The sequence below is a fragment of the Colletotrichum fioriniae genome (genome assembly GCF_027942845.1).
Source record: "Colletotrichum fioriniae strain IMI 355084 chromosome Unknown scaffold_1, whole genome shotgun sequence".
NCBI lineage: Eukaryota > Fungi > Ascomycota > Sordariomycetes > Glomerellales > Glomerellaceae > Colletotrichum > Colletotrichum fioriniae.
The window spans coordinates 287,376-313,066 of NW_027076837.1; the positions used below are offsets into that span (position 1 = coordinate 287,376).

At 53.7% G+C, this 25,691-nt stretch overlaps 10 protein-coding genes across 10 annotated transcripts; 5 read left to right on the plus strand and 5 right to left on the minus strand.

Moving 5' to 3' along the window:
- Positions 1 to 238: 238 nt before the first annotated feature.
- Positions 239 to 752, minus strand: N0V96_000078 (uncharacterized protein; the record flags this gene model as incomplete). Its single annotated transcript, XM_065755824.1, has 2 exons — positions 239 to 526; positions 591 to 752. The coding sequence occupies 2 exons, from the start codon at positions 750 to 752 to the stop codon at positions 239 to 241; spliced, it is 450 nt and encodes a 149-aa protein (XP_065615064.1).
- Positions 753 to 2,229: 1,477 nt separating this feature from the next.
- N0V96_000079 (uncharacterized protein) lies at positions 2,230 to 3,537 on the plus strand (the record flags this gene model as incomplete). Its single annotated transcript, XM_053191780.2, has 3 exons — positions 2,230 to 2,499; positions 2,574 to 2,692; positions 2,751 to 3,537. 3 exons carry the CDS (start codon positions 2,230 to 2,232, stop codon positions 3,535 to 3,537), a joined length of 1,176 nt encoding a protein of 391 aa, XP_053050864.2.
- A 2,414-nt stretch (positions 3,538 to 5,951) lies between these two features.
- On the plus strand, positions 5,952 to 7,170 carry N0V96_000080 (uncharacterized protein; the record flags this gene model as incomplete). Its single annotated transcript, XM_053191779.2, has 3 exons — positions 5,952 to 6,294; positions 6,421 to 6,802; positions 6,873 to 7,170. The coding sequence occupies 3 exons, from the start codon at positions 5,952 to 5,954 to the stop codon at positions 7,168 to 7,170; spliced, it is 1,023 nt and encodes a 340-aa protein (XP_053050863.2).
- A 215-nt stretch (positions 7,171 to 7,385) lies between these two features.
- Positions 7,386 to 8,082, minus strand: N0V96_000081 (uncharacterized protein; the record flags this gene model as incomplete). The annotated part of the gene is made up of 2 exons (XM_053191778.1): positions 7,386 to 7,840; positions 7,911 to 8,082. 2 exons carry the CDS (start codon positions 8,080 to 8,082, stop codon positions 7,386 to 7,388), a joined length of 627 nt encoding a protein of 208 aa, XP_053050862.1.
- Positions 8,083 to 8,488: 406 nt separating this feature from the next.
- N0V96_000082 (uncharacterized protein) lies at positions 8,489 to 10,533 on the minus strand (the record flags this gene model as incomplete). The annotated part of the gene is made up of 7 exons (XM_065755825.1): positions 8,489 to 8,718; positions 8,784 to 9,020; positions 9,085 to 9,196; positions 9,252 to 9,457; positions 9,508 to 10,084; positions 10,173 to 10,255; positions 10,320 to 10,533. 7 exons carry the CDS (start codon positions 10,531 to 10,533, stop codon positions 8,489 to 8,491), a joined length of 1,659 nt encoding a protein of 552 aa, XP_065615065.1.
- A 2,961-nt stretch (positions 10,534 to 13,494) lies between these two features.
- On the plus strand, positions 13,495 to 14,566 carry N0V96_000083 (uncharacterized protein; the record flags this gene model as incomplete). The annotated part of the gene is made up of 2 exons (XM_053191776.2): positions 13,495 to 13,634; positions 13,708 to 14,566. The coding sequence occupies 2 exons, from the start codon at positions 13,495 to 13,497 to the stop codon at positions 14,564 to 14,566; spliced, it is 999 nt and encodes a 332-aa protein (XP_053050860.2).
- Positions 14,567 to 14,945: 379 nt separating this feature from the next.
- On the plus strand, positions 14,946 to 17,246 carry N0V96_000084 (uncharacterized protein; the record flags this gene model as incomplete). The annotated part of the gene is made up of 1 exon (XM_053191775.1): positions 14,946 to 17,246. One exon carries the CDS (start codon positions 14,946 to 14,948, stop codon positions 17,244 to 17,246), a length of 2,301 nt encoding a protein of 766 aa, XP_053050859.1.
- Positions 17,247 to 18,798: 1,552 nt separating this feature from the next.
- On the plus strand, positions 18,799 to 19,782 carry N0V96_000085 (uncharacterized protein; the record flags this gene model as incomplete). The annotated part of the gene is made up of 2 exons (XM_065755826.1): positions 18,799 to 19,497; positions 19,540 to 19,782. 2 exons carry the CDS (start codon positions 18,799 to 18,801, stop codon positions 19,780 to 19,782), a joined length of 942 nt encoding a protein of 313 aa, XP_065615066.1.
- Positions 19,783 to 20,127: 345 nt separating this feature from the next.
- Positions 20,128 to 21,111, minus strand: N0V96_000086 (uncharacterized protein; the record flags this gene model as incomplete). The annotated part of the gene is given in 3 exon segments (XM_065755827.1): positions 20,128 to 20,510; positions 20,579 to 20,752; positions 20,769 to 21,111. 3 exon segments carry the CDS (start codon positions 21,109 to 21,111, stop codon positions 20,128 to 20,130), a joined length of 900 nt encoding a protein of 299 aa, XP_065615067.1.
- A 2,255-nt stretch (positions 21,112 to 23,366) lies between these two features.
- On the minus strand, positions 23,367 to 25,662 carry NOG2 (GTPase required for pre-60S ribosomal subunit nuclear export and maturation; the record flags this gene model as incomplete). The annotated part of the gene is made up of 4 exons (XM_053191772.1): positions 23,367 to 24,097; positions 24,154 to 24,430; positions 24,766 to 25,498; positions 25,565 to 25,662. 4 exons carry the CDS (start codon positions 25,660 to 25,662, stop codon positions 23,367 to 23,369), a joined length of 1,839 nt encoding a protein of 612 aa, XP_053050856.1.
- Positions 25,663 to 25,691: the final 29 nt, after the last annotated feature.

Sequence of the window (25,691 nt, forward strand, 5' to 3'; positions counted from 1 at the left end):
CCACAGCCGCAATGTAGCACTCACCGATTGCACTTGATATGAACAAGCTTCAAGCTAGCCTTTTGAGCGAGGGCAGATGCATTTCCTTCTCCGTCTCTGAATTGCATCTGAGTCAGGAGATGGAACGGGACGGCCCGGACGAAGCTAATTGAATCTCGTGGTTCCCACCTTGCTTTGTGCCTTACATACAGCATAGACTAACACCAACACCAAAGCCATCTGAAGTGGCATAAACCGTTCACATCGTATCCTTTTGCGCAGTCCCAACAGTCGTCAACCACTTCGCCTTGCGAATGCAGAAGAACTCCAACTTTGGCTTCCACAGCTCGACACCATCCCCCTCCACGCCCTGCACGTCGTCCATCGTCCCGGATGTGACGGCGATCCGGCCGGGGTCCTTTTCGCTGACGACGAATAGCGAAGAGCCGCAGGCGCCGCAGAACGAGCGTTCCAGCGAGTTGCCCGAGTTGGATATCCCGGCCTTGTAGACTTTGATCTTCTTCTCCGGGTCGTCGACGGTGAGGCTCTGAATTATTTGGATGATTGGTTAGTAACTGATAGCTGGAATCTTGGAGGGACCGGATGGGTACCTTTGCCTCAACTAAGCTGTTCGCCCCAAAGGACGAACCCGTAAATTTGCGGCAGCTGTTGCAATGGCAGACAACTCCGAATCCGAATCCGCCGGCGACGGTATACTTGACCGAGCCACAGAGGCAGCTGCCTGTAACATTTGTTGGCGTCGGACCGGTCATTATTGTCATTGATGTTCAAGGCAAAGATAATTGATTTCGGGCGCTTGATGGCGAAAGAATAAACGCAAATGTCGTGACGCAGAATTCATTTTCTATTATAGAAACTCAATTCTCTTCTTCTAGCGTGTAAAAACTGTCGAAAGTGCCAGATTCATCTCCCATCTTCCAGCCCGTCTCACCGCCGGGTATAATCTCACCCACAGATCGTGTCCCGTCCCGCAGGCAGCCTTTTTCATGCAAGTAAGCGCCGCCAGCTGGTGTCGATCTTTCCAAAGTGCGACGCCTCACAGTAACATAAACAAATCGTCAAATCGTACGCGACCTTCGTGAGACACAAAATGAGGGGGAAAAGTCGGCGCTGAATGCATCAAAATGCATCAATCCGAAAAGGGACAAAAGAGGCAGCGCAAACAAGGCGCTGAGAAAATGTCAGAAGCGGCCTGCTGGTTCAGGTGCTCATCCACTCATCTTATCCCGTACTATCTCTCAATCGAGACATGGGCCTAGATCTCATTGAGTCCTCAGCCGTGGCTGAATTGAGGGCGTGTCAGTGGTTCAAATGCCCAATCTAGTGCTTCATTCCCCTCTCATCTTTCGCCTCACCTCCAACATAATGAGCTGAGTATCATGAACGAAATATCATGGCCTCTGAATCGTCGAAGCTGCCATCGGCCCCAAAGAGACGGGCGAGGCTTCAGAAATCATGTACCGAGTGTCAAAGGCGGAAGCAGAAGGTGAGTTGATCAAAAAAGCCCAACACAGATCAACACCAAGTCACTGGCCATGCAACTGTATCACGTGTCCAGGAACGACCTGAAACTGATCACTTGAGTCTCATCGGATTCATGCAAGACTGAAAGAATGGACATGTCATAGTGCATAATCCGACAGCCCGACGCGCAATGTGTCAACTGCTCGAGACGGTTCCCTCCCGTGGAGTGTACCATTGTCCAACTCGGACCATGTCTCCCGAGGCCGGTGTACGAAACGCAGGTCCTCACCTTTGACCTGTCCTCGCTTCCCTCGAAATCGGTGAAGCAGACAGAGGTGACCTCACGCGGTCCCTGTGCCACTTCGTTGCCCGGTATCGCGTCTCTGGACTTGCCCGGTAGACTGCCCGTTCGAAATCGTTGCAGGGAGCAGTTCAGATCGAGTTGCCTCGCGGGCCATGATCACGCACGTCTTGGGGAAGACTGCTGTAAGGACTATCGAGAAGATGAAAGAGCCGTGTTGAAGGGCAAGACCCGCGCCAACCTTTTTCTCGATGGAGACGGCGACCCCCAGGCCTTCTTCCACAATGGTATCGCATCCATTGGTGGTATCCTCACCGAAGTTACAACCCTTCACGGAATGCCACTCCCGGAAGGGCCCAGAACGGCGGAGCTTTTACATTTCTGTAAGATCACCAGTATCATCGCCCTTGGAGTATCCGTAGCTGACGAGTCCGCCCATAGACGTTCAATTCGTGGCGCCAAATATGGTGTCGATTGATGGCCAAAGCCAGCCGCCCGTGTTTCTCAAGGAGGTCCTGCCGTGGATGCTGCAATCCCCTCTGTTTCCCAATATCGGCATCCTCATGTCGTCGATGACCCAGTCACTGGAGCGAGGCATGGAAGTGGCAAAGAGCCCCGAGTCGCTCGCCCTCAAGTCCTGGGTGCTGTCGATGATTGCAGACTACATGCGGCGACCGTTCGACGCTATCGCAGTTGAGATGGTTCGGTGCATTGTGAATCTGGTCGTCATGGAGGTGAGTTCGACGTCTAGTCCCGGAGGCAGTTTTATCAAACATGTCCCAACGAGAAACTGATTTTTCTGTCCAAGTGGTTTTGGGGTGCCGATGAGAGCATGTTTGCTCACATGAGAGGCATCAAGCGCATGATTAAACTCCGTAAAGGCATGCGCGGGCTGAAGGACATTGTAGGCGAATCCATCATAATTCTGTAAGTTCAAGTGAGTTCATATCAGGTCATGAAGGCTCTTGCTAATGCCCTCCAAAAGAACCGATTATGAGATTGCTTGTGCCTTTGAGACGGATCTATACTGGCTGGAGAACGATCCAGCCCGTGACGAGGAGATACCAGTCCCGACGACGTGGCCAGACTGCTACGACAGCCCCTTATTGGCGTCCGCACCGCGATTCGAGAGCATCGCAGAGAAGCTCGGCATCTGCGCCGCAACGGCCAAGATTCTGGACGACGTGCGGTTCCTCACGGAGTCCGTCACATCGGCATCGGCGATGGCGTCGACGGCGAGCAAATCAAAAATTCGATCAACCGCATCGTGGCTATACGAAAAGCTGCGGGAACAAGGCACAGCAGCGGCAGCAACGAGAACCACACAAGTCGCCTTCGCCTCCTCCGAAAAGGAACGGATCCTCGAGACCGTCAGGATCGCCGCCGTGATTTACAGCTGGTCCATCAAGTCCCTGCGACAGATTTCGCGGTTCGACGACGCCGAGATGCTCCGGGCGGCGTACGCCAGCCTGACGAGCGTGAGCATGACGACGTGGAAAGGGATGCCGGGAATCTTCCTCTGGGTGATGCTGGTGGCGGCCCCGAACGCGGCGGCGGATGCCCAGGGGCGTTTCGTGAGGAGGAAGATGGCCGTGACGGGACTGTCGATCGGGTTCGAGGACTTTGCGCTGGGGATATCGTACCTCAAGGCATTTTGGGGCGTGCAGCGGTGGATCGCCAGGGAAGGGGGCGGCGATGGCGAGGGGGGCCCCGGGATGCAGAGGCTGGATGATAAGTGGTCTTTTGGGTCTTGGCCGGGAGTGTCGGTATAGTTCACGATAGGCACGAGAGTCACGAGAGCATCAAACCCTCGCAGGCTGGCGCGTTGTGTTGTTCTGGCACCGGGGTGCTGGGTTGCGGACTTGCGGTACGGTACAGCCTACGGGATACCCGTACGGAGCCGAGCACGGGATAAGGGGAGGATGGGGGGTTAGGGGGGCCAAGCTGATCCTGCGGCGTCACGAAGACATCAGATGCTTGAATTGTCTGACATTTGAATGATGGGTTTGCTGACCGATCTTTGGGTTTTGCTTCTTCATTTTGTAGGGTTCCAGTTTGTTGGAGGCGCAGGCAGTGAGATACAACACACATGATCACAAAAGGCAAATAGTTTGATGCTCGTTCTGAGCTTCTGCCACTCTGGTAACAGTGAGCGAAGGCATGGAGTAGGGGTGAGTAGGGATGAGGAGGGATCAAGGAGGGACGAGAAAGGGATGAGCAACTCGGATTTCCTAAAGGAGCAATCCGGTGGACCGGGACCGCATGCGCAAAGCAACACTGCACTCCGCATTTCTCCCCCGGACGCAGCTGTCTCCCCACCGCTCGAAACTCTCTACCTTGCCGTATTAGTCTCTGTTTGGTTGACATGCGCAGCCCAAGTGTCTAGCGTGCGTAGTAGTGGCTATTTGGATGTGTACCGACGTGTAGGTTTCCGCCGCCCAGGTAAGGTTACTAAGGTATCTGTGAATGTTGGTCTGGACTCTGGAAACTCAGAGGCAGGGATGATAATGGGGTGGGATATGAGTTCTGGACCCTACGTTGCAGTTCAGACCCAGTTTAGGTCCCTTGATTTTGTCTGCTCCGTTCTTACGAAGCTTCACGATACAACTCTGAGTCTCTGACAGTCTGAATGCTTAAGAAACAAACATCCGCAGTTCCGTCCCAATATTGTGGTGGCTGTGGCCAGAGATGAGTTTGGTAATGAGAGATGGAGCCAAGCCCCACGAGAGCCTTACCAGAACCCTTCTCAGGCACTCAGAGACTCAGAAACTCGGAGCTCAGACATGTCGGGGGGTTCTTGCAGCCCAACGGGTGGTAGTTGAATCAGCCATTTTCCGTTTCATGCCAGTGAAAACTCGAAAAAGTGGTGAAGTGTAATGTGGTTCTTTCGGTAAACCAACCGATTTTCCGCACCGCGGGCAGCCGGTTGAGTTTCCGCCGCGCGCGGAGGGGTCCAAAGGTGGAGTATTCCCGATTGCCCGCCCCCATGTTCCCATGTCCCCATGTCTTTCCCCCAAGCAAAGACTAGACTCTCACGCGGGAGCGCATCCAACTGCTTTCCCGGAGCTTTTGGAAGCAGCTCTGGAACCAGGGAACCGGGGGGAGTCCACGCAGAGACACAGAGACACGGGAACACGGGGGCAAGGCGGGGGCGTTCCAATCTCTATTCTGAAATCTGACATCCCGCATGACCTGTCTCGGACATCGCAGACCCATCTTTGAAGGTTCTAGCCCTCGATGAGAGAGAGGTTTGGAGCTCCATTGCTGCACATGCTGCCCATGGCATGCAACGAAACGTACCCGCCGGCGTGGACGAACAAACCTTAGATTTTCAGGTCCCGCAGAGACTCCGACGAGCAGCAAAAAAAAAAAAAAAACAGTGGTGCTAGGGGTTTCCGTTTCTAAGAAAAGATGAGGCGAAGGGAGCTTCGAGCTTGACACCACACACTAGACACACTGCAGTACCTGTTATCGGTAATTTGATGGCACACGAGCGAGCCCGACGTCTCGTCACCAGTCCATTTCCGGAACCGGCAGAGCGATACCTACTACCTAGTATAGACAATCCTAGACAGCTCACCATAACGCAAGCTCCCCGTCAGTCCAGTCCCATCCCCTTGTTCCTTCGCCCGCCATGGCCGGCGCTAGCCCGTTGGTTGCTAAAACGGATGCTCATTGTTGCTCGGGATTGCTGATCTTGATCTTGCCATGGGGGTAATGGACCATGGGCCAAGGGTCGTGGCATGACGGGAAGAACTTAGACGGTGAGGGGGGTGGGAGAGGCGTGGGAGGCAATGAGACGAGACGTGGGTGCGGGGAAGTTCAACCCATTAGGAAAAGGGTGAAAGGTAGAGCTCGACGATGTATAAGAACACGACTTCACGATGGTGTCCTGACCTTTTAGTTTCTCTTCACTATCACACACACCTTTCATCATCATCACTCCTCTCGTATTATAGACAACAAGCAAGCTCTATCAGAGTTCCATTGAGTTTCAAATATCAACACATTTGGTCCAATACACCCTCCCATCTCGGCCCGTCTTAGTCTTAACTAGCATCAACCACCTCCGTCATCAAACCTACCTCTCACGAAACCCAAGATACTTGAAGAAGCCAACAAGAAGGCCTCTTCCCCCCATCCTCCTATCCAGGAACCTCCACCAAAAACACACAGCAGAAGCAAAATGTCTCCCGCAGCTCTCGTTGAAGCCGGCAGCAACATGTCACGGTACCTAACCCGCGTCCAGCCACTCCGTCTCATTGGACCTTATCTGACCCCAAGGAAACTTCCCAGACTCGCAGTGCAGCCCGTCGAAGCCCCCGTCGTGGCACCCGCAAACCCCCTCGTCGCGCAGGAGAGGAGCTTCAACTCGACCCCCAAGTCCCTCGGCCTCGGCGCTACGACCCCCCAAGTCGCCCGCGGCCTCCCCGAGTTCAGCCTCCAGGGCAAGGTCATTGTCGTCTCTGGCGGCGCGCGCGGACTCGGCCTCACGCAGGCCGAGGCTCTCCTCGAAGCTGGCGCAATAGGTAATCGCGACTCTTTTTTGCAACTTTACCGTTTCTTTCACAATCTTTCATAGCGTCTTTCATAGCGATGCTCTCTCAAGTACTGCCAGAATTCAAACAAGCCCAAGACTAACACCAACCCTTTAGTCCACGCAATCGACCGTCTCCCTACCCCAGACCCGGACTTTGAAAAGGTCGCCCTCCGCGCCACCGCCGAGCTCGGCACCTCCCTCTCCTACCACCAGGTCGACGTCCGCGACGTGGCCCAGCTCAACGACATCGTCGAGGGCATCGCCAACCAGCACGGCCGCATGGACGGCCTCATCGCCGCCGCGGGCATCCAGCAGGAGACTCCCGCGCTCGAGTACAAGGCCGAGGATGTCGACCGCATGATGGGCGTCAACGTCACCGGCTCCTTCATGACGGCCCAGGCCGTCGCGCGCCAGATGGTCCGCCTCGGCACAGGCGGTAGCATCGTCTTGATTGCCAGCATGAGCGGTACCGTTGCCAACAGGGGATTGATCTGCCCGTAAGTTTTTACACCCACAAAGTTGATTTTCACAAAAAGTGTAACAGATTGACTGACACTGCTACTATAGCGCATACAACGCCTCCAAGGCCGCCGTCCTGCAGCTCGGCCGTAACCTGGCTGCCGAATGGGGCGCTCACGGCATCCGCGTCAACACCATCTCGCCCGGCTACATCGTCACCGCCATGGTCGAGGCGCTCTTCGTGGAGTACCCGGAGCGCAAGGTCGAGTGGCCCAAGCACAACATGCTCAACAGGCTCAGCCAGCCCGGCGAGTACCGCGGTGCCGCCGTGTTCCTGCTCAGCGACGCCAGCAGCTTCATGACGGGCAGCGACCTGCGCATCGATGGCGGACACTGCGCCTGGTAAAAACCTTGGGGCTGACTGGAAAAGGCAAAAAGCGGGTTTAATGATTGTTTTTGGGTCTTTTGATGATTAGTCGTTAATTATTTCCAAAGACTATGGAGGAGTTTGGGAGCTTTTGCGGATTTCGTAGAGCAGTATACCTATAATTACATTTTTTTTATACACCTTCAACACCTTTGATCAGCAAGCACTATTCTGTATAATGTGAATGCCAAAACTCAAGCGGGCGACGTGATCCCAATCCGTCCCAGCCTCGCCACAACCCCAGCCTTCAAATCCAACCTCGCCTCAATCTCAGCGGGCGAGTGTCCCCTGTCGCGCATCAGGTGCATCTGAATAATCGTCTTCAAATCCAGAAACTCCCTCCCGCCGCTGCTGCTACGTCCGAGCCCGTCAAACTCGGCATCGGCTTCCTGCTGGAGCCGGCGGCGGGCTTCGAGGGTGCCGAGCGTTGCATTGCGGGATGTGGAAGGGAACAAGGGCCCCGGGTTCTGGATTAGATCGGCGTGAGGACTCGGGCCGGGGCGGCTGCCTGCGACGGGACCGGGGCCGGCGCTGGCTGTTGATGTGGAGGAGAAGGTTGGGTTTGGCTGGACGATGCCCATTTGGCGGAGGCGCGAGGAGAATTCGGCGGTGACTTCGGGATTGGTGGCAGTGGTGGTGGACGTGGGATCTGGGTCGTAGCAGTCAGCTTTGAGATCATGATTGATCGAGAAGTTCAGTGTGTTAAGGTTGAAACTGACCTTCTGGTTTGAGTGTCGCCGTCTTCGTCTGTGACTGAGCCTGCGCGGGCTGGGTCGGAGGGGCAGCGGGAGCTGCTCTCGCGGCGGTCGACGGTGGTGGTACGGCGCCCGGAGCGCGGGTCGGGAATTTGCGCGCGGCGCCCTGCGCGGCTTTTGAAGAGGATGATCCCATTGTATCGAATCTGGTTCGTGAAGTGGTGGCGAGTGGGCGGGCGGGAAGTTGAGAGAAGTAAACGGAAGAGTCGCACGGGAGAATTGGCGAGGAAGAGAAGAATGCGACCGGCGAAGCTCGAGATTCTTTGCGGCAAACGATAGAATTCTTATCGATACCGATGACAGGGACCATGACGCATCCATTCTGGGGTACGTATTGTAAGATGAGTTTAGTCGTATCTGATTGGCCAATTCACCGATTTCCCGCGGAGCTCTCGGTGTGGCCCTCGGTCAGCCTTCGCGCCAGACGTCAAGAAATGGTCTATGGCTCCCCTTCTTCAAAGAGCTTAGATATCCCGTATAAGCTGGTCACATCATATCTTAGTTCCATCAACTACCATTCACTCTAATAAGTCACAGCATCTTCATTGCAATGCGTGAGGTTCCTTCAACTCTGACGAAGCGACAGCCGTCGTGTTCTTCTCCGTGGCGACGGGGCTTACACCTTCGGTAGCAATGTAAAGCTCCATCACCTTGGGTCCAGGGTAATGATGGACCGCGTGAACCGCCCACCACAGCCCCGTGATTGCCACCGTTCCCACCAAGATAACGGCACTCCAGTTCATCGTCGCTACTGTCGTGGGCAAGACGAATGCTTAAGCTCTCATTAGCGCGTGGCCATGGTTCTTGTTTTTTTTTTTGGAACAAACAAGGACTTACGGAAACAAAACATGATATCAAAGAGGACGATGAATAGTACAGCCAGTCCGTTGATGACGTATCCCGCTTTACCCAGATGGAAGGGTCCACGAGGGAAGTACTTTCGCCCGGAGAGCATGTTTGCTGCGAATGGGATGGCGTATGATACAGATGTCAGAATTATGAACGAGCTTGCTAGTGCCAGGAAGGCTGCGGAACTCCCGAGGGGTATGGCACCCAGCCCTGTTGCAACGACGCCTAGATGATCCGTATTAATCTTCATGCCATTGCACTTGCGGAGGGCGGGAACGCGGTGACGTACAGACAAACAAGGTCGACCAGACAGGACAACTCAGACGCTCATTGACCTTTGCGAAGACGTTGGACAATGGTACAGCGTTATCGCGTGCAAGCGCCCAGTAGGTACGCGAAACCTGAGAACAATGTCAGCAACTGCAACTTCACCAGCTCAGTGAATGGCCATCTCACCGTCAACGTCAAACCCACGCAACACGTCAGCGTACAGCCCAACATGATGAACAGGAGGCCAAACGCTGCGCCTGGGCTCCGGATTCCATTGCTGTTCGTAGTGGCTTGCACGTAAATGTTGGTCAGCGGAAAAGAGTTGAAACCGCCTTGGAGAGCCGTAATGTCCGTGATGGCGTATGACAGCGCGACGGCGAAGCAGAAGGCATCTATCGATAGTCAGTCCCGGGTTCATAATATCTGCAGAATGTTCACTAACAGACGAAGCCCAGGGATATCTGCAATAAGATTGCCTTTGGGAGGTCCTTTTTGGGATGCGGCATCTCCTCAGCCATGTGCGTGACCGAGTCAGGAGTTCCAATCGTGAAAGCGCCGTTGAGGACACCTAGAAGGAAAGCAACACCCCCTGACCACCCTGTGGTGTTGTTCTCATCGAAAGAGCCCCAAACGAAGTGATTGCTCGCGTGTTGCTTCGGCATCGCCGCCAGAACGATAATGGTGACGACGCCACCTACCAATACAAAAATTGTTCCGGCTTGCTGAGTGTACGGAGCATACTTGTTGGCAAAGACAATGAAGCCCGCGCACCCCCAGAGGATGATGAGGTATCCGATGAAGACGTGGAAGGGCTGGCTGACGTAGGTATCCCAGTTCCAAACGGCGTACATGCTCACGGCGACATTGCTCGAGATCTGCAGCAGGGCTGCGAGCGAGAACAGCCAGCCGTAGAAGTTGATCCAGCCGGTGAAGAAGCCAAGGACTCGGCCCCAGCGAGGGCCTCCGGCGATGGTGGCCCAGTGGTAGACGCCGCCCGCAGTGGGGACTGATGAAGCGAGCTTGGAGGAAGGTGTCAGGCTTCGTGATTCACATTGTTTTGGAAAACGAGAGGGGCTGTTGCAAGAACTGGGATAAGAGAAGACAAACCTCTGATAAACTCAAGCCGATGAGGGAGTAGTAAAAGACGGCGACAAGGAGGCCGTAAATGATGCCGGGTGGGCCACCGTTGACTAGATTGATCCCGGTTCGTCACAACGTCCGACTTGCAAGCAATAGGCGTCTAGTGCAACTTACGAATTGACACAGAGATGGACGATCCCAAGGCGACCCAGGCGTTGTCCACTGTCAGAGCCATGCTTGCCAATCCAAAGAATCCATATTGACGATTCAATTGATCCCTGTGGCCTGCGGCGTTCAACCGGACCCCATCTTGGACGGCGACTACGGTCTCGTCATCGGACGTAGACGCCGACTCGGCAACTCTATCTCGTGCAAGAAATGCCTTCATTGCAGGCCTTTAAAATCAGAGAAATTGACTGCCTGCAACCGGCCAGTGCAAACAGGCGTGGGATGGGCGATATCGAAGCGCGGATACCACTTAAACAGTGGGAGCGCTAGAAACGCTGAAAACGAAAGGGTGAAAAAAGAGGAAGATTAAATGCGAAACGGAAAGCAAGACAGTAACAGTCCGACGCAAGACGTCTGTGAAATGCGACACAACGGGCGAAATATGTAGAAGGCCAAGGAGGCAGATGATAAGACGGTCTTGGTGGGTGACATTGTGCTTCTAATACGCCATGTCTTGGGACGGAAGAGCTGCAAATGGACCATCTCCCAACCAGTGGCTAGCAATATCAGATAACACTTGTGCGACGGCCATAGGTACAGATTTGGCGTCGCATTCAACAACCGACTTGTCAGCCTGCAGAAGCGCCGGTTCTGCATATCAGAAAGGGATGCCTTGGAGGGCTAGACATGTTCCAATGAGCTAGGCATGCCTCGAAAACACCCTGCCTAGGGTCTTGGCTACCAGAAGAAACGCGCTGACAATTTGTTTTTGAGGATTTCGGCTGTTTTCAAACTAGAGCCCATCGTCCGCTACGCGATACGTGGGACGGGCCGTCCGACCTCTGACTTGTATCATTGTATGATCCTCGCTGGTCCACTTGGAGGAGCGAGGTACTCCGTACGGATCATAAGGTCTAAGTTGCATTCTGGGGAGATAGAGGGGAAGATAAGTCGAAAGGGAGGCCGAATATTGACAAATCGCGGCACACAACGCTGGGTGGCTGAGTAAAACGGATACGTGCGGGAACGCTCGAGCAGAAGTAAGCTTTCTCAGGGGCGAAGCCGAGTGGCTTGAGCCCCTATGGCGCGGCCCAGATCATAGATGGGGCCTCCCTTGGATGCCGGCGATCTCAGTAGGAACGGCGGCCAATCCCATGGCTTGTCCACGTGTGGCTGGCTAGGGAAACCAGCCGAGGCGCATTGTCTAGAGAGTACGGAGTACGGAGTACGGATAGATGAACATCTCATCGAACGCGCCCCTCTGCTTCGTGCGAGGCTTGCTTTCGTAAAGTTCGCGATGAAACCTGTGCTCTGGGAGTCCATCTTGGATGACCATTGAAGAATTGATCCAATTGATCTTCCATCGGCAGATGGGGCAGCGGCCGATGCGACGATGACTGCTTTTTACCAAGTGTAGCCGAGACGGCCTATTCCGCTATTGGACTTCGTATATGATCGAGGCCCTTGTCTGAAGCAAGGAGGCTGGAGCTGGTGAAGGTCAAGATGCGTGTCTCACTGGTGCCGCCTAGATGGAAGAGGTGGAGAGATGCGATCCAGGCCTGGTGGCCTGCTAGTTTTCGCCCGATGGCCGACCTCGAGCTTTCGAATCATTTCATTGGCAAGTCTTGGCAAGGTGATGGGTAGTAGTAGAGTTCCAAGTGCTGACCATTTGTTGAATAATTGCTTGGATCCGCGCAACGGTGATTAGCAAGACCTGAGAAATCTTACAAAAAGGCGATAACCAGTAAGTTATCAACAATGGAACGAACTAGTATCTACGGGAGGGTAATTGCATCTTCTTATCGAATCAGGGTTGTCTCGTGGACGGCAAGAAGAAAGCTTGGTGACAAGTAAAATGGAAATGGAAGAATTGAAGCAAAGAATCGTAGAATGAGATACTCAGGTACACCCCGCTAGAAGCGTTCCCGCAATCCGGCAGCTTAGCGCCGAATACTCGTTATTTGTTTCCTTAAGGTACCTGCCGTTTAGCACCTAGCGCCATCCATTTGTGGATAAACTAGCGAGAAAGGGCCAGAAGCTTAACAGCGCGCCAAGTGGGTCCGAACGTTGCACCCAGGAAGGAGCTCAGGGAATTCCCTAAGACGAAGGAACACTCACTCACAATTGGAAAGCTCCATGGATTTTTCATCAATCCAGTGTTTTTTTTTATCACTTGCCATCTTCAGGTGCTTCTTCAACCATCATATCATATTCGCCCTTTTTGTGACCTCAAAGCCTCTTAACCTCCACTTCCCTGCGTCTCACCCTTGCTTCCACGTTGCGCTGCTTAGCTGACGTCGGGCTAATTGGTGGACATTTCTCCCCAAAGCTTCGTCAAACTCTGTAAAATTCGACAGCTGGACCTTGCTGCAAACTTAGCGGCCGGCGAAGAGAAAACTACAGGGCTCGCCGAACATCTCAATTCCATTTCCAAGTGGGCCAGCACAAAACCACGAACTCCTCGTACGGGGAAATGGCCCCCTTGCTACGTTTTGACGTCGAGCTTCTTATATTACTTTGACTCACAAGCTACCGAAGAGAGGTGAATAAATGCTTATCAACCTTAATATAATATACGGTCACTTTATCCAAGAACTCAGTGACGAAATCCCGCAATCTGAGCAGTCCAAATGCGACACTGAAGAACAAGTCGATATTCATCCAATTTCCGATCAAAGCTCGTGCGTCTGGCCATTGCCGATGTCGACATCCAGAATCTGCCTGTCACCTCAAACGCCCAAACAATGCTTTCTTAACTGCCGGTCCTATTCCCCAGGGACAGTGCCGGATGGCTTCGGGCCATTCAAGGTCATCCCTTCTAACCCGGGGTCCCGTCCCAGGCACCATGTCACGTTCAACATCTCTCCTCAGCGCGGAAGTGCAGGCATTTATATGAATAAATAAATAAGCAGCAGCTTGTTCAAGCAGTATCCACTGGTGTTTTCAGGAGAACGGAGTCTAGTCGTCTGTTTGACCCATGTTCATCGTCATCTGAAGATAATACTTAGGAGGTGGTGATCCGTCTTGGTAGCTGAAAATGCCCCGAGTGCCGTTTCCGTCATTGCTTTCACATCTTCCGTTCCCAACGTTCTGCAACTTGCCGTAACGCCCGTGGCGTTCTACGCAGCTTACCATGAGTAGCTTCAAGCACCTAGCAGTAGCTCTCGCCTTCCTTCTGTGCATGATTTCTCAAGCAGAAAGCTCATCGAAGCCAGTGAGACAATGTCCGCCTCTGAAGAAGGGCAGCTTTGTTGTACAACAGTACCAACTCTATCCCGAAAATGCGGACTGGGACGTCAACAACTGCATAGTCTATTTTGGGTAAGCTTATACGTACAAACTCACATATCAACCATGACGCTAAAGCAGAGGCAAGATCACTATTCAACGCTAGCGTTGTAGTTTACGATCCTTACAAGGACGCCGTCCTCGACATCTTGACATTCGACGGTATCACACGCAACCCTGCCTTACACATCGGTGGCGTGCAGGTAGATACTCGCACCAAACTAGTCTCGATTGTAGTCGACGCCGCCGCCCCCTTCAATACCGCCGGAAATGACGTGTCGGGTGACAACTTCATTATCAAATACGACCCGGCAAAGAAGCAGGTTCTGTGGAATAAGAACATCACGGCCGTGACAAAGGGGGAGTATGGAGGCTTCCAGGACATTGAGCACGACACCCACGGCAACACCTACGTCGTTGGCTCGTTCCCGGGGACAATCATGAAAGTCAACCGCGAGGGCTCTGCCGTCGTCCCGTGGTACCTCCCTGCGAAAATTGACCACACGAAAATGGGCTTCTCCGGTCTCGCGGCCACTGGTAATATCCTGCTGTCCAACAGTAACGAGGACGCCCAGATCTACCGCTTCGACATGAAAGCGGATAAGGGCGCTCCCGTGCTCGTACCCAGATCGCCGAACGTGACGCTGGCCGGCACCGATGCCATCTATCTTCCACCAAGGTATGGTGGGAAGGTCTTGCTCATTGCCGAGAATACCAAAGGCGTGACTGTTTTGCGGTCAAAAGACGGGTCATGGAAGTCTGCGGAGCACCTTGGTACCGTACCGAATAACTCCACTGATGCTCAAGGAGGAATTGTCACTGCTCCGGTGCAAGTCGGTGGTAGTCTTTTCATGGTTGAGGAGTTCTTTGGAGATGCTCCTGTCGCCGGCTCAACTTCTGGGAATAGGACCAGTTTCCCAATGGTGGATATTACCTCGCAGGTTGAGGATCTTCTCAAGAAGTGAGGGAGTGCCGGTTTGAGATTGCAATTATAATGCATACAGTCCTCGTCAACGTAGGAAAGGACTTCATTGCCATCTCTAAAATGCAGATTCTATCCACCGATTCGATTAGGTGTTAATTGAGACCACCCCTCTGCTCTTCTTGAACTGACAAGCCCCTGGTTCATTGTCTGACATGCATGAGTCTGCAGGTATCCACTATTGCGCGTCGAGAGACAAGTACCTATTGGATATGTAGATTCAATCTAGTCCACACCCCTCGCCGGTAGTAGGGCTACAACGTCAACCCAATAGCTCGTTATTACGGCCCAAAGTTGCCGAGTTCGTGCTCAGGGTCCTTCCAATACCATGATTCCTCGATAACGAGAAGTCTTCGCCCATCATGCCCTCCACGTCATCCGGCCCTCACTCATGCGAGTGGTGTCGCAGATTCTTCGTCATACGCGCCGAAGCCGATATCCCGCGTCGGGATCGGGGCGACAGATACGACGCTAGGTGGAACAAGATCGTATTCGACACCAGTCTCACAGAACTTCTCCAAGTCCAGCAGAAAACATGTGCCTTCATAGACTGGATCCTCGACGGGGAGTGTATCGCACGACCAGACATTGGCGAATGCGTCGACAACATATCCGGCGAGGTCTATCAGATGGACATAGAAGAGCTCGAGCAGTTCCACAGCCAGACGGACCAGGACTCGGACTACAGGCTTCCCTCCATGCGCCACGCCCTGCGGAGCCGCAGCGATGGATACATAAACTTCGGTCTCGTAGCCGAGACGAATCCCCCGTTCCGTATGGGCGGTGACCGCACGCCAGACGTCCTGACGATAGAATACTTTGGACTTTGGGACCCGCGCACGAAGCACGTTTCGTATAGGACGGTCAAGGGTCTGCAGATATACACGCCTCATGATAACCCAGCGGCCAGAGACTTCTGGACGCGGCCAATACAGAATAATGCTGCGTATTGTCTGCCTGCAGTAAAGTCATGGCTGGCCGAGTGCGAGGATAAGCACGAAAGGTGTTGGGAGCTGAAGACGCAGTCTGGGCCGTCGGCACTCAGGCCCGTTAGGCTAATATGCATTGATCCAAACTCTGTAAGAGGGAGCTATTCGCTGCGGTTACAAAATACGGTGGCTCTAAACCCTTTACCGAGATTCGCAGCTTTGAGCTATTGCTGGGGCGGCAATCAGACGGTGAAATGCGAGACGTCTACACTAGAAGCATTCGAGAAGGATATTCCCTTTGAAAAGCTGCCTCGGACGATACAGGATGCCGTCACAGTCTGCTCGCAGCTCGGAGTCGAACACATTTGGGTCGACGCACTCTGCATCATTCAAAATGAAGGCGACGACGAAAAGATTTTGGAAATTGCAAAGATGCCTTATATTTACGGTCAAGCTTCATTCACCATCATGGCATCCAGAGCCAAGACTGCGTGGGACGGGTTTCTCCAGGACAGAGAGTCGTTCACAAAGTCCGATCAAGCATTTCTTCTCTCGTGGCAGTCAGAAAGGGGCGAAATGGGATCGATTGCCCTGGTTGAGTTGGAGACGGGGCCTGAACCTATCGACGAGCGGGGGTGGACTTTTCAAGAACGTCTTTTATCTCCCAGAATTGTCGAGTTCGGCTCCCGGCAAACTCGATGGAGCTGTCAAGAACCGATTCCATCAACCACGGGGAACGATACGCGATACGGTCTTGACGTCGGCGAGGGTGCAACCGACGGCTGGAGGAAGGTTGCAGAGCCCAATGACTTGAGACAGGACTCGTTCAACTGGGGCCACTGCTCCAAGACTCCATCACCATGGGGTGCCCTTGTGGATATTTACACCAGCCGCAATTTGTCATTCAACACTGATCGTGCTCTGGCTATGTCGGGGGTCGCGGAACGCTTCGCCGTGTTGACTGGCGATGAGTACGCCGCGGGTCTCTGGAAAAGGAGCATCCGGGACGAATTGCTGTGGAGAGTGGAACAAGATGAGCGTCGGAATCGGCCCGCGGTCTATCAGGGGCCATCGTGGTCGTGGTTTGCCGTTAATAGCAGTGTGAGAGCATACGTGGCTCTGGGTGATGGTTGGGAGATCCCTACATTCGAGGGCGATGTGACGGATGCGACGGAGGTTTACCACGCCGAAGTCGTATCTATTTCGGCCGAGCCGGTGAACAAGAAAGCGCCCTACGGCGACGTCTGTGACGATTCAGGCCGGCTTAGAATTCGTGGGCGACTCGCCGCGGCCACCCTCAATCATCCTACAGGAGATTCGAGAAATGATTCGGAAGATGTCTTTGATATTAGCAGTCCTCAGAGCGCACATGGTGTTTCCGACTCAGGGATCAGGCTCATGAGTACCAGAAACATCAGCTGTCATCTTGACTGCCTAGATGAAGTAGACGTCAAGTCTGCAATGCCGGCCATCGGCTCTGAGGGGTACGTGGCGCTGGAGATCAAGAGAGTGCGCGGGTACTCTGCCGATTGGACTATACTCGGATTACTTCTACAGCCGTCTGAGAAGAATGGGGGAAGTTCATTGACTGGTGTACCAGTTTACAGAAGAATTGGCACGTTTGAGTTGGAGCTAGAGACTACTTTTGATGGCTTGGATGATGACGAAAATCATGAGAGCGAGGAGCGTTGCTTCTTCGACTTCATCCCACCGCAAGTAATTGAGTTATCTTGATAGACACGATGGAGATTAACTCTGTCTCTATTCTGATTTGCAGAACCTGAGTACAGGCAAATTTAGAGGACTGCCAGTTCGCAAAAGGGTTCGAGTCGTCTCTTTTTGCTTCCATCACATAGTCTTCTAAAGCCACATCTTGACTCGACTTGTAGCATCGACGTCTCAGCAGGACTTGAAAAGCACCCACACAACGATCTATGCTTTTGCGTAGGTCTTCAAAGGGAATCGAGGTCTTGTAACATCATGAACTCGTGCTCTCTTGTTACAGAAACTCAAGTGGTGTGTTTCATAGTCACGGCAACCCAAGATGAACGCACTAGCCAAACGCAGTTCATCCTTGTTCAAAGCAGGATTCTTCCATTACATCCAAGACTCCTCTCGAAGTCTGGCCTGGTGATTCGATATCTCACGGGCCTAGACAACAGGCCGTGAACGACAACTAAGAAGTCATGCTCTTAAGCTATATCCTTCCCACATCTCATCTCGCGTTTACTTTCCATATCTCTTCTACATTGTCATCTCTCTTACCTCCCACTTTGTCATCATATTCCGCCTTGAATAAGTAAATTATAGACATCTAATTAAACATCAACCGAAATACATGACAGAGCCTCCAAGGAAACGAAGCTAACGAGCAGTAGAAGCACAAAAAAGGAAAACATACCCGTTACTGGAAGTACCTGGAGCCATCATATACCCGTCATGGATATACCGATGGATCGAAACGAAAAGCTGAAGGCCCTGCCCTGGGCCAAGATTTTCGAAAGGCTCAACCGGGAGAATACAGGACACCTAGGTGAAGATGAAATGCAGAATCAAAGGGATAACATGCGTGGAAATCCTACGACTGTAAGCCATAGGATCAAGAAATCGGTAAGAAGCGGCATGAATGGGAGTGCTCCTGTCGCAGTCATGGGCCCCTTTGGCGGTGGCGGCGCTGTTCCTGCGAGTATTCCTGCTCCCAGAGCTCTGGGCAGTCAGGCGCCGACGCGTCCCAGCATTGGACCTTATTCACCTTCACAGCTCTGCTCCTGTACGTTTTCCCACACTCCTTGGCTGAGATTTCTGCTGATCAACTTTAGCGAGCCGAGCGATCTCATGCCCCAACGTCCAATCTACACCTCCATCCCACCGTATGATATCGCCATCCTTCCTGCAACATTCTTTTCGTGAGTCTCATCCCATGAGCCAAATTCATTCATCTGATGAGGTTCTCACTCATTTGGCCTAGCAACATTCATTACTTCAAGTCCCTCCGGCCCGATCGGGTCCCCCCAGTACTCGGTGATGAATTTCCTATCTCCGCAGCACCCATCGCGTACGTCTCACCTCCAAGCTCATGATCTTATTCGCTTCTCCGCTAATCAATATCAGCGATTGTGACGACATTCAGTCCCAGTGGCCGTCCAATGCAGAACCCGATGGTGGCGGCGCTTTCATCCGGGCAGCAGCCCCCTTTGAAGGCGCGACTTCGTGAGATTCACCCCATCCGAGCTAACAATCACTCACTCCTCTTTTCATCTCACTAATTCCAATCTCGAACACAGAAATGGACAAGAACCAAAGAGCCTCAGTTGTCAAGGTCATCAGCCCGGAGAAGCCTCGGAACTCGAGCAGCCCCCCGATCCCCTCTGCCCTCCGAAGTGTCAACTTCCCTCCTCCGTCGCTCGAGAGCACCACAGACGAGTCGAGCAGCGATGAGCTCATCATCGCAAACCGCGCACATCCGGGCAGCCAGCTTCACCAGACACAGAGCAAAGTGGGAATGAATTTTGATCCCGCGTTCAGCTACCCCCCTGCTCCCATGTCTCCGAATCAACTCTTCGACGCATTCTCATCCACGAACACGTTCGCAGCCAGTAATCCGCCTCCTTCCTTGCCCCCTAATGACCTACTCGCGAACCCGGGCCCTGCTTGGAACCTGGACCTGCTCCAGAGCCCTCAACTCGGGCACATTCTCTCACCGCAAGCGGAGATCGCAGTCAGAGTCGGTAACGCGCGCACCCTCGCTCACAACGGCTACCGCGGCCCCTTTGATATCGGCCGCCTCACCTGCCTCATCGACCCATACACCGGCGAGCCCAGCCCCATCGCCGAGACGCGCCCCAATGACCACGGCAATATGGTCACGTATGATCTGCACACCAAGGAGAACATCCTCGACGCCGAGCCCTGCCAGACGGGCACCGCCCGGTGGAGCAGGAAAGGCGAGTTCACTGGCTTTGCAGAGTCGAGCGCCGCTTCGTGGGTGCTTAGTCCCGGATAGAACCCGGCCATGCCCCCGCCTCAGGTCGATGAAATCAAGGATCCGCGCTTCAAGCCGAACGCAAAGGATGCCTGGATGGGTGCCAGGCTTGGTGAGGGCACTGTATCTGTCATGGTTCACGATGATGATGTCCCGGATGCGACGTCTAACTTGGGCCCGGCGCCGTCTTGGGTCAAGGACGCCAATGGCATTTTGGGTATTCCGAACGAGGATGACGAGGATGAGGAGGGTCTCTTTGAATATTGCAACTTGGATTTTGACGACTGATTATTCAGTCGCCGGTACTTGGGACACTGGAGTTTGGATGTAATTCTTTCTCACTTGGAGAACAAGGTCTACTTTGGGAACTGGGCCAAAGGTTCAGGTCTGAACAGCCACCAGGATCGTAACGAAGCGTTTATGAGTACATGTATTGATTAGGAAATCCCCCCTTGTATTACTTTATACAGGACGTCTTGCATCCAAAGCGTGAACAAACTCATGGTCCCGCACTGAAGCGATCCATCCCCAAGACTGATGCCTTCTACACCAGTCTTTAGTCAGTCTGAGTGCGCTCAACACACATCTTAAGCCTCAGCCGGAGCTCGGGATCGCCATCCTTTCCCGTAATAATCACCTTCCGGGAGGCGGCATAGGCTTGGTCCCGTTCTGAGGGGTAGCCGTTCCATTCGCAGGAGGAGGCATCCCTCCGCCTCCATGGCCGCCACCACCTCCACCACCTCCAGGAGGCTTGTCACCTCCTCCTCCGGGGGGCTTATCACCGCCAGGAGGCTTATCACCCATGCCCTCTCCACGCCCACAGCCACTCATGTAGAGCGTAATCTCACCACAGTTGACGCCCTGATCGTTCTTCTTGTACAGGTTGTACGTCTGGTTCTCGGCCTCGCACTGGAAGTAGCGCGTCTGCTCCTGGAACTTCATCTTGCCGTCGCAGCCTACGCTCCAGCCCTTGTCGGGCTTCTGGCCCGGGTCGCACTGGAGTGTCTCGGTAGGGGCTGTCCACATATGTTAGTCCATCTGCTTTGTTGATGACCGAGGACGGGGGGGATGATTCGAGACTTACGAGTCCACCACATGCCGCGGCGACGGGTATCGACAATCTCGCCCTTGTCCATACGGAGGATGACGGGCTCGAGGCCGATTCTCAGCTGGCCGCTGTCCAGCTGGCCGACCCAGCCCGAGACGGAGCCCTTGGCTCGCATGCGGAACGAGTTGCATTCCGTCATGCCGCCGCCGCCTTTTTCCTCCTCCACCTCCACCACCACCGCCGGGTTTGTCCCCTCCGCCGCCACCGCCTCCATGGCCACCTCCATTGCCTCCTTTGCAGTCATCTCCTCCCTTTCCACCACCGCCGCCACCTCCTCCACCGCCGCCTCCGCCGGGCATACCAGGCATACCGGGAGGTTTGTCACCACCTCCACCGGGCATACCGGGAGGCATGCCAGGCGGCTGCTTGCCTCCGTGACCGCCCTTGCAGTCATCCCCACCCTTACCACCACCCCCTCCACCGTTTCCGCCGCCTTCACCAGGCTTGCCTCCGCCCTCACCGCCGCCCCCGTGACCTCCACCTCCACCGCCGCCACCACCACCAGGCATACCAGGCGGCTTGTCACCGCCCCTTACACTCTCCACCGCCGCGGCCGCCGCCTCCTCCTCCTCCTCCGCCTCCGGGGTGATGTTCCGGGTCCATGGTGTTGTTAGTCTCCCTGGGCACGAGGGCTAGAGCGAGAGAGCTCGTGGCCAGGGATACAACTGTAACTAAAGAAAGACGCATCTTCTTCTCGTTTTCTCTGAACTGTGATTTTTTGTATGTGTGTGTGCTCCGTCTACGTCTACGAGAGACTAGGAGTTGGTGAAGGGTTGTACTAGTGATGACGACAAGCAGTCACTCGCCAACCACAAATAGGTGCTCCGAGGTAAAAGTAATAACCTCGTGATGATGGCCCGTGTTCAGGGGGGGAAAAAGGATGATGTGCTGGGTAAGGTTTACAAAAAAAGAAGAAGCCTTTTGATCCTTCTTCCAGCACAACTAGAAGCGAATGCTGGGCGGTGGTGTTCGGATAAGAAAAAGGGGTGAAGAGCGTGAGGTCTCAAGTTACTAGCAGGAGGAACACTTTCATCTTTTTATGCTTTCTGGAAATCACCCTAGAGCTTGAGTATTTGCCGAAGTTCCTCGTTCTTGTCTCGATCTACGAAGGGAAAGGCGAGGCGGGGTTCAAACATCTCTACACACACCCACCCTCGCATACATTTCTGGCGAACACGAAATAGTCTTTTGGGCTTGACTAGTTACCCGAGAGCAGAAAATCCGAGTAAGGAAGGCACACACTCACACACACCGTTGGACGAGAAGTGAGGGGAGGAGGGAAGACGAAAGAGGGGTATGGCGGAGAGACCGGCGTGTTTGGTTTCCACGATGTTCGACTCATCATGAGGAGAGTGAAAAGAAGCGTACCTAGCAAGGTAAGGTAAGGTACGGCACCTACATGTAGGCAAGGGCAAGGGGTGTTCTGCCATCCAGCGAGAGACAAAAACCAAGGCAGAGAGAGGAACAAGAAGGAGGGCGAGAGAAACAGACTAGCAAAACATCGGATTACACGGTCCACGTGGGGTCGACGTAGACTTGCCTTCTCGTCGGAATTATTCCTCCAAAGAGATGCTGCTGTGTGTGTTGGTTGTTGTTGAGTTGAGTCCTCCAAGTCTCGAATCTCGAATCGGAGAAAGACATTGTAAGAACTCTAAATAAACCTTCTCTCACGACTCATATTCTTCAGACGATCGTCGACAAAATTCTCTTTTTCCAATCGAGATGGAGGGGGAGGGAAAGGGAGGGGCGTGGTCATGCTGGATAAAGTAGAGCCCAGAAGAAAAAGGACCGTTTCCACGCTAGATGAAAAGAAGGAAATCCTCTCTTCGCAAGCACAAGAGAAGAAAACAAACTTTGATTTTCGAAGAGGAAAGAGTCAGGTCAGGTCAGGCCAGGTCAGGTTCGCTGGTTGAGACGGGGTGAAGTTGAGGGAAACTCTCCTGCTTAGTCGTGACGAGGAACCTTACGTCGGAACTTTAAACAACATCTTCGAATCCCCGTTTTCTCCGTTGGCCGATGTCTGTTTTTTTTCTGCTCAAGTTGCAAGGGTCGACGTCGCGGCGAGGCAACCGACAAAGCGAACGACAGAAGCCGAAAGAGGGAACATGAGGGGAACGAGGGCACAGGAACAAAGTTTTCATCGGTGAATCAAGTGTTTGTATTCTTATCTGACTGGCGGCGACCAGTCCGTTGGTTATCTATCTCTAGATTTTTGTTTCTAGTTTGGTTCTTTCTGAACTGAGAGACCTTGTTTTGAAGAGGCCTTGAGGGTATGGACAATATCTATCCGCGAATGGCAACTTGCCAATCAAGACAGATAATCTGGGGGTATCATACGGTAACAACACTGAGCGTAACATCCCTCGATAGAGATGGCGGGGGAAGAAACTTTGGGAAACATCCCGCGGCTGAAGCCCGTGCTTAGCTGGAGAAACAGGGAAGCGCGGAAATCCGGGATCTGCGTCCCACGGCAGAGCCGCAATCAGGTGCCGACGCTGGACAGCCTCAATGTCTGGAAACATTCAGGTTTAGTGAAACGACTGCCCTGGCTGGCCCGTGATTCTTGCAGCAGCAAGTCCTTACGATTCCTGGGCGTCCCCGATTGCGGACGGTGCGGCCAAACTCGCTTTTCGCTTTGTTTTGATTTTTTCGAGTCAGCCCCAACCCAAGTGGACTCGCCGCTTCCCACCTGTGCTGGTGAGGCTGCCGAAACTTCGGCGGTGCAGCGGAAGAGATTCATCTAGCAGGTTCTCGCCTGAGGATTTCACGTCTTTGTCTTTCTTCTCTTCTTCGAAGCGTTGCTAGCACTACGATCCGATACAGCACGGACCGAGGTGTTGTAGCTTGTCTCTGAGGCAGCGCCGTCACCACCATCTTCACTCGCAGAGTCGTCGTCTGATATATCATCCAGCGGGATCATGTCGTCCGAGGCCTCACCTGCGTCTTCAGATGCCTCGGCCAAGGACTTGTCGCCCTCAGCCTTGTCATCGTCAGACCCGAAACCTTCAAACTCCTCATCGTCCCCTTCTTCTTCGTCACTGGAGGGTCCCATTGACGTATCGGCCACGCTCTCGGCCACATCAGTTGCGTCACGCTTCCGCTTCTGGGGCATCTCGCCAAGCCTGCCACCACGGCCCTCAATGCCCTCTGCAGTCTCCGTGCCTTCTTCCTCAACAGGAGCTGGAGTGAACCAAGGGATCTTGCCACGCATGAAGTCGTTGAGGACCATCTTGGCAACACCGTCCAAGTCGGCCTCTCCGTGCTTCAACAGACGACCACCCTTTCGGGCAAGCATCTCGAGGAACTCGACATGATTGGTCCAACCCTTGAGTCCGTACGTTCTCTCCATGTGATGTGTCTTCACCTTCTCGAGCACAGCAGGGATGTACTGTTCGGGGTTGTGGACGTTCTCCACGCGAACGACACCTCTCAGGAGAAGATCCTGAGGGGTGTCGGTCTGTGACGGCGGTACAATACCGGGGCAATCAATCATGTCTATGAGGAATTAGTCCCATGCCCAGGTACGTCAAATTGAACTGATGATGACTTACAGATCTTGCGGGTGAGTGTAATATACTGCCAGACCTTGGTTTCACCGGGAATTGGTGCAACGTTGGCGACCTTCTTCTGTCTCAGAGTGTTGACGATGGAACTCTTGCCGACGTTAGGGTAGCCGATGAGACCAACAGAGATCTGTTTGCGGTCGCTGTGGAGCTTGGCGTACTGCCTTAGCAGCTCAATCAGACTACCCTTTCCAAAAGGATTCGTCAGACTGGAGTGCATCGCCAGCGTAGGCTTGTCCTTGGAGAAGTGCTTCACCCAACGGGCCTGTATCGAATTAGCTTTTGCATGAAGCAAACAAAAATCAATATGATCTGAAAAGTATGTATGCTTCACTACTAAGAAATACCACCATCGAAAGGCTCGAAAGAGCACTGGCAGACTTCAACTCATCGGAAGCAATTCTGTCTCATGATAGGAAATCCAAAACGGATCCCATCAGCCCTGATCCAAGGACCAGGACAGCGAGACAGCCCTTGATTTTCCCAGTGTTTAACGGAGAACTTCCATTGTAGGCACTCAAAGAGTGCGGAATGCTTCCTGACAAAGACACTGGGGTTTGGGATGGGGGCGGTACAGAAAAAAAGGCTTGGAAAACTTACAGCAACACTGGTGGGCACCAAGTCCGTCTTGTTCAAGACGAAGATGAGATGCTTGTGAGGTGCCTCCTCGCGGAGATATTTCTCGACACTGCGACATCTCGTTCCCAGAGGGTCGCGAGCGTCCAAGACGTGAATGACAACGTCGGAGGAATCCAACACACGGTACAGCTCGTTCCAGATACGCTTGCTCTGACCCTTGTTGAAGATGGGCTCGATCGACAAGGTGACGTGACCCTCGTCCTCGTCCGCACCACCGGATTGGCCGCTGAGCAGCTTATTCCGCTCCTGGAGCTCGTTGAACTTGTCAAGGTCCTTGTCGACCTCGCCAGCCAAATCCGCAATGGAACCGGCGCCAATCTTAACGCGCTTCCGCTGGGACTTGGGACCGAACGTGTCTCCAAAGGAGGACGTCTCAATCGTCATCTTGGCCTGGTGCTGCTTAATGCCGTTGACATTGTCGGCACCATCCTTGATCAGGGACATGGGCAGCTTGTTGCTCTTGAGCAGGACCGAGTAAGGGTCCGCGGCCTTCTCCGCCATAGCGCTCCGGAACGCCGTCAAGCTCTCCTGGGAGATGACACGAGTGTTGCCGAACCACTTGCGGTTGGGCTCGATCCGGGCGTTGGGGATTTCTCGGCTCTGGAAGGAGGCGGCCTTGGTGATCTCGCCGTCGGCGTTGCGCTGAGGCTTGCCATCCTTGTACATGTTCAACTGCCTCACCCGCTTGGCAGAGCTGTAGACATTGTAACGTCAGCAACCTGCTGGCGCATACCGAGCCAAGGGAGAGTTAGAAACCTACCGGTAGAAATTTTCGCCCTTGACCTTGACGTTGGCCATGCCATCGCCGGTCTTGCCCTGGCGAACCTTTCGGCTCGCCTCTTTCTTTCCAGTTCCCATCTTTTTTTTGTGACCGCGAACTCGCCCAG